The sequence below is a fragment of the Ips typographus genome, linkage group LG13 (genome assembly GCF_016097725.1).
Source record: "Ips typographus isolate SLU linkage group LG13, UJ_Ityp_2.0, whole genome shotgun sequence".
Classification (NCBI taxonomy): domain Eukaryota; kingdom Metazoa; phylum Arthropoda; class Insecta; order Coleoptera; family Curculionidae; genus Ips; species Ips typographus.
Window position 1 is genome coordinate 3,095,808 of NC_138434.1, and position 7,145 is coordinate 3,102,952.

General features: G+C 35.2%; 1 protein-coding gene and 2 long non-coding RNA genes across 3 annotated transcripts; 2 read left to right on the forward strand and 1 right to left on the reverse strand.

Moving 5' to 3' along the window:
• Positions 1–25: 25 nt before the first annotated feature.
• LOC145736962 (protein NDRG3-like) lies at positions 26–6,362 on the forward strand (the record flags this gene model as incomplete). The annotated part of the gene is given in 3 exon segments (XM_081991533.1): positions 26–292; positions 1,483–1,567; positions 5,599–6,362. Coding segments are annotated over 3 exon segments (498 nt in total), but the record flags the coding sequence as incomplete, so codon positions are not given.
• On the reverse strand, positions 577–1,268 carry LOC145736966 (uncharacterized). Its single transcript, XR_014180153.1, has 3 exons — positions 1,145–1,268; positions 782–1,082; positions 577–723 (listed from the first exon to the last, which is right to left on the reverse strand). It is a non-coding gene; the product is annotated as an uncharacterized LOC145736966 (long non-coding RNA).
• LOC145736967 (uncharacterized) lies at positions 3,901–4,808 on the forward strand. Its single transcript, XR_014180154.1, has 2 exons — positions 3,901–4,110; positions 4,169–4,808. It is a non-coding gene; the product is annotated as an uncharacterized LOC145736967 (long non-coding RNA).
• Positions 6,363–7,145: the final 783 nt, after the last annotated feature.

Consider the following 7,145-nt stretch of genomic DNA (forward strand, 5'->3'; position numbering starts at 1 on the left):
CACCTAGTAAATTAAGCTTTTCCAGAACACTGAGGAACGTAACCACGACCTGGTGCAAGTCTACAAGAGCTACTTTGAAAAGAACGTGAACCCAACGAATTTGGCTTTGTTCATTGACAGTTACGTGAAAAGAACGGATCTGAATATTCACAGAGACCCGGATCCGACTAAGAAGAATGCCTCGACTCTTAAAGTCCCTGTTATTAACATAACTGGGGCTTTAAGCCCTCATGCTGATGATACTGTGACGTTTAACGGACGGCTTGATCCTACCAATTCTTCCTGGATGAAGGTATATAGTAAAGTCCGGAAGAAGTTCACTAAAGCTGGGTTTATACAGCGCACAATGCATAACATTGCACAAGAAATCACAAGGGTTTCTTTTTGGTGTTTATACAGTCGCACAACATATAATTTTTAACCAATGAAAAAAGCTTATGACAACACGTGATAAATGTCATTGCAATGTGAAATGTTATTTTTCTGTCACTTGCCATTTGTCAAGCACAGATAAGGAGGATAAGGCAAAAAAGATGTGCTTGCTGTTGTAAAGTTGAAAAAGGGAAAAAAAAAACATTTTTAATAACAACAATATATTAGAATTCTCCATATTTAGAAAGCCAACACAAACCGACCTTGCCAACACAAGATGGCAGGGTTCAAGTGTTATTATTCCTATTATTCCATGCTATTTCCTGCATAGAACAACCTTCTGATAAATAACTGAAAAACAGAACTGGCAATACTACACATTTTTATATTTAATTGAGAATATACTTACTGCAGAGTGAGGGCAAGACATTGTTTTGGGCTAATTGGATTTTTTGTCTTGTCTTTCTGCAGGAATGGCCCCACAAGAGCTAATAACTAATGGAACAGTTCTAGAGTCATTTGAAAAACTGCTCTGTATCATGTTTTTCTGCAAACTGAACTATTTTTTCAAAAACACTATGTTCATTGCGTTTTCTATTCGTAGGTCACGTTTTAAACCTCCGTATTCTCCTTTTCTTGACATCTAAGCTTAATGCTGTAGCTGCAGCACCCATCAAGAGTAGAAGCCCCAATTGTGGCCAAGGTTCCATCTGCAATTATTTAATAAATTCTTGATATAAAGAGAAACTAATTAGCTCTAGATAATTTTTACCACTAAACTCTGTTTTTTCCGTAGACACTGCAACTGTTTTTATTGCACTAAATGACCAAAAAATCACAAATACAAAATCAACAACAAACCACAATTCATAAACAAAACAATAACACAATACAATGACGGACGGCGGATGTCAAATACAATGACGGACGGCGGATGTCAAAATATGACATTACAAAATTTTGCGCACGCGTACAGCTGTTTTCGCATAAGAATTGCATAGAAAGTTAAAAATTATGAACTTTCTAGTTTCTATGCGGTATTGTGCAAGTGTTGTGCGCTGTATAAACGACAGTAGGCATTAATGTAAAGCCAACAATGTAAATTTTTAGATTTCTGACTGCGGAATGGTTCTGGAAGAACAACCAGGCAAAGTGAGCGAAGCGTTTCGACTGTTCCTTCAAGGCGAAGGCTATGGTAAGTAAATCGGCTCCAATTCAAACCGCTTTAGTACAATAATCTTCCTAGTTTAAGCTAGAGTTAAGTCAATCTTTTGCTAAAGATCAGTACAATAATTTTAAGGCCATTAAACGTGTTCAATGTTAAAATTGTAGGGCTAAAATCCCTCTAGAAAACCCAGTAAAAAAAGGCCTAAATTTTGAAGGGGTTTTGGCCCTTTTTTAGACTTTTTAAACACCGCTCAGGAATCACAGCTTTCAGCAATTTAGTGGCATTTTAGTGGATCGAAACCCACTGAAAAATCGTTTAATATAACAACAAACTTAACACACACTGAGTTTAATTTTTATTTCTCTATAATGTTTGCGTTATGGTTGGACAATGTGCGCGAATGGTATGTATATTGTTCACATTGTAATTATCATATTTTTTTGGTTTTTAATTGATTTTTTGTTGATTATGAAACACATTATTCACTCTTTTTTTTTTTGGGGGCGTTTTTTTAGCCGCCTTGGTCAAGTTTAGTCCGAAAATAGAGCAAGACTGGGAAAGATATTGATTTTTATAACCTTACTTATACAAGGGAAATCAAATTTAATTAGGATGATGTCAGAATTGCCACTAAATTGAATGCCAAACTTATAACTTCATAAAGGCTTCTAGAATTGTCCTGGTCAAAAACACTGCTAAAAACCCCCCTAAAATTGTGTGCTAACCTAACCTAACTTTTCTGGTCCGTTCAAGAATTCACAGAAACCTCTTAGAACCATTTTGCTAACGGCAAAAGTGTTTAGAAACTACTGAAAACCAGCCAAAATTATCAGAACCCTATAAGTGTCCTGAACTGTCAAAAACTATTATTAAATATGCCAGAGGGCTCGACAAGTGTCCTAAACCTTTCTGGTCCTTTCAAGAATTACCAGGAGCTTCTACAAGTATTCTAAATTTTTTTAAAATTGTTTAAAATTGCCAGAAACCTCTAGAACCATTTTGGAAATGCCAAAGACCCCCTAAATAGCATTGAAAGCCTTCCTAAAATTGCCAGAGGCTTCTACACGTGTCCTAGCGCATCCAGAAGCCTCTAGAACCATTTTGAGAATGCCAGAGGCTTCTGGAAACTACTGAAAACCTCCCTAAAACTGCCAGAAGCCTCTACAAGTGTCTCAATCTTTTCAAGAATTGTTTAAAATTGCCAGAAGTCTCTAGAACCATTTTGGAAATGTCAAAGACCCCCTAAATAGCATTGAAAGCCTTCCTAAACTTGCCAGAGGCTTCTACACATGTCCTAGTCCTTTCACGAATTGCCAGAAGCCTCTAGAAACATTTTGGAAATGCCAGAGGCCTCTAGAAACTACTGAAAACCTCCCTAAAACTACCAGAAGCCTCTAGAACCATTTTGGAAATGTCAAAGACCCCCTAAATAGCATTGAAAGCCTTCCTAAAATTGCCAGAGGCTTCTACACGTGTCCTAGCGCATCCAGAAGCCTCTAGAACCATTTTAAGAATGCCAGAGGCCTCTAGAAACTACTGAAAATCTCCCTAAAACTGCCAGAAGCCTCTACAAGTGTCTCAATCTTTTCAAGAATTGTTTAAAATTGCCAGAAGCCTCTAGAACCATTTTGGAAATGCCAAAAGGCCTCTAAATATGAAAATAACCCAAATCTAGAAAAATCAAATTTACCTGAATGACATCTGGTAGAAAATTTGACAGAAATTTGTGACGTCATTCCAATTTTGTTTGAATTTCGATATACACGGGGTGTTCTAAAATTAAGACGAAACAGGCAACAATTATTGTTTGGGAAACTTCTTAAATTTGTCAGCAAAAAAATGTATGGCGTTTTTGATTGGCAAGTTTAGTGCAAAACTAGAGTGTCTGTATCCTGCTCTATCAAATGTAATTGAAATAGTACGGCAATACACTGGTTTTGCACTGAACATGCCAATCGAAAACGCCATCAGTGTGGACATCTGTAGAAGCCTGAATCGAAGCTGTTGCGTTTTAAACCAAATCACCCTGTATATACTATTTTGTAATACTTCCATGACCTGTCAGTATTCGAGTACCTACGTGTTATACCCTACAATATAATGTATTTTGAAATATACTATATATAATTGAAACTTTCTGTGTTTTTTGCTCTGTTTTTTAGGACAGCGCCATTTTTGTTATTAATTTGCCATATTATTACAGAAAGCCATTTAATTATTTTTGTTTTTTTAGCCATTCATGTGAGACGAAGATCTAGCTGTATGAGTGTTGGTTCGTTAGGAACACCCAAGTAAAGTTTTAGCTTTGTAGCTTAGTATAGGTCAGCGACCATGACCGTTTTTCACTTGACAATGTAAGTTTACTCGAAATGTGTCACTGATGACGTATGTTGAGCAAAAGCATAATTTAACCAACTGTCAAATTACGTCATTGTGACGTCAAAAACGCTCTATTGAGCTTGAAAACGAATGCGGCCTGAAACTAACAATTAACACTCAAAAATACACTAACTTGACATGTTTTTTAGTAACACACTGTGGGACTGGGGTAAACTGGAGTGTATGTTTTGGTATTTTGTTTTTAGTTTGCAGTTTGAAGAAGCTTTTTTACAAAATTTGTTTGTTTAGGTTCAGTTGCTGCTTTTGTGGGTGGTTTCGTTTGATTTTCTGCACAGTACACTCTCTGTAGTGCTTTAGGTATTTTCTTCCAACCCCCAGTTAACACCAAAATTAACTGAGGGTTAGGAAATATGCTTAATAAAATAATTGGTATTAGAGTATATAATTACTATGTTATTGCTATCACTAAGTCATTAGTTACGGTTTTCACTGTGGCAGGTATTTTACCCATCAGGTTAACTGCTGTGTGTGTGTAACGTGTGTCTTTAAAAAATGTCAGTTTTTAACTGAAAAACGAGCACGTGATCCTTTAAACAACATTTTGACAATCAAAACTGTCATGTGACATTATAAAATTAATTTTTAATCTTAAATAGAATCTTAATAGAAATTTATTAGGAAAAATCGAGCGATATAAAAACGGATTATGAGAAATACTGCAAAAGTTGGCAACTGTGTCTGCTGTATTAGCGCCATCTCTTAGAGTTTACCTGTACAACTGAAGCAGCTGAAATACATTAGGAAGTACTTTTGTACCTAAAGCTGCAACTGAAATTGTACCAAAAATGAACAATAAACTTTAAGTTAGTTTTCAATGTGCTGGTTAGTTTACTCAGAAGGTTAAGGTCCCAATGGGCCTGTCCCACAATTTTGTTTTATTTCATAACTACAAAGACGGATTGAAAATATTATACCCGTATTTTTTTGTTTTCAAAAATATTAAGTCTAAATAGAAAAAAAATGATGATAAAAACTACATTAATCTCATGTTTTAAACGCCCGCCGCCGGTGACGTACTACACTATCAACCAATCAGCGACAAGAAGTGAAACAGATGGCGTGCAACAGCCAATAAAATCGCCCAGAATTACGTACGTCACATGCGCGCCAAAACAGATCTTTTAAATTTAATGGACAAATTCAAACTAATGTAGGAACATTTACGACCATAATTTTTTCTTCAAGAATATGAAAAATTAGTTTTTTGATCCTATTCTTTCGATTCCAGTCATTAAAACAAAAATTTATGATATGTGGGATAGGCCCATTAGGTGTCACAATCCTTTTCAGGTACTGCAACATTGCACTTAAAGGTGTCATTTGTCAATCAAATTTGACATTATAAATCTTTGATATAGCAGAACCCCGAACAGTTTTCAATGTATGGGTTAGCTGAATCAATTGGTTAATATCTTATTTAACTATCGTGTCGTAGAAGTTGTTTTTAATCTTCTTGTGTGTCTGTAGCTAAAGTTGTTGTATGAAATCTGTCAAATTGTCTCTCCGAAACTAATGACGTGTTCAGTTAGTGCAAGAGTATTTGTGTCCTGCTCTAACAAATGCCAGTAAAAGAGTACGGCAGACATTTTTGTATTGTGAAGCAATAACATGGTAGAATTAACCTGACAAAAGCACTGGTGACTATTGGTATGTTTCAGTGGCTCCATTGTCTCCGGTCAAAATGGCCCTATTTCGAAAACAATCCCTGGAGGAACTTTTCAGGGCCAGAATGAAATCGACTGGCCAGTGTCTTCAAGGCATCATCCACATCACAGAGAATCCTATATCCGCTGTTGTGTGTTAGGAAAAAAACGCGCACTTTTCTGTTAATTTGTTAGTAACAATGTTATCCGCAAAAACGAGAGGATTTGTAGCCATATCAAACGAGCCATATCCACACACATTGTCGCAACTAAACGTAGACACATCCGTATTGCTCAAACATATGTTTTGGAATTTTTAGCCGGTATTGGCTAGCTTTTAGATCTGACTAAATTTAAGGGTATTTTTTGCTAAATACAATCCCAAATTCACCTACACTAAGCTTGTATTTTAAAAACTGACCCTAAAAAACCATTGGCACAACCACAGAAGAAACTGGTTAGGATTATGGGTCGACTGGACGTTGTGGTTATCCTAATGGTGTCTATAAGGGTCTCTTAGGGTTACCCACTAGTTAGTACTTGCTTGTATTATTTTCTGTCTACGTGTATGGTTCACCTTTAGTAATAGAAAGATGCTTAATTTTGTACTTTTGTTAAATCTTTAAGCGAAAACTATTTTAAATGTGATTTAAGAAAGATAATACTTGTAAGAAGGAATATTTAATAATGAAATAACGCGCATTGTGCCTCATCACTTTGATTATTGTTTAAGTTAAGCACTGATTGATTTTAATAAAACGTTTGAAAAAGTACAAAAATTATTCAATCCAGCTCTGTTAATGAACAGAAAACCCATTCCTGCTAATACCAATTAATGAAAAAAATAAAAACCAAATTTTTTTTTTAATTTTTAAATTTTCCACAAAAATGGCATTTTGTATCAGGATCACAGAAGTATTAAAGAGGTATTTTTTGTCTTCTTGACAATATGGTGAATGACGAGTGTATCGGGAGTAACTGAAGTTTACCTCTTTGCATTTTCTGCTCTCCTAATGAAATGTTCGATTTTTGGTAAAAATGTAAATTTTCCACAAAAATGGCATTTTGTATCAGGATCACAGAAGTATTAAAGAGGTATTTTTTGTCTTCTTGACAATATGGTGAATGAGAATGTATCGGGAGTAACTGAAGTTTACCTCTTTGCATTTTCTGCTCTCCTAATGAAATGTTCGATTTTTGGTAAAAATGTAAATTTTATACAAAAATGGCATTTTGTATCAGGATCACAGAAGTATTAAAGAGGTATTTTTTGTCTTTTTGACAATATGGTGAATGAGAATGTATCGGGAGTAACTGAAGTTTACCTCTTTGCATTTTCTGCTCTCCTAATGAGATGTTCGATTTTTGGTAAAAATGTAAATTTTATACAAAAATGGCATTTTGTATCAGGATCACAGAAGTATTAAAGAGGTATTTTTTGTCTTTTTGACAATATGGCGAATGACGAGTGTATCGGGAGTAACTGAAGTTTACCTCTTTGCATTTTCTGCTCTCCTAATGAGATGTTCGATTTTTGGTAAAAATGTAAATTTTCCACAAAA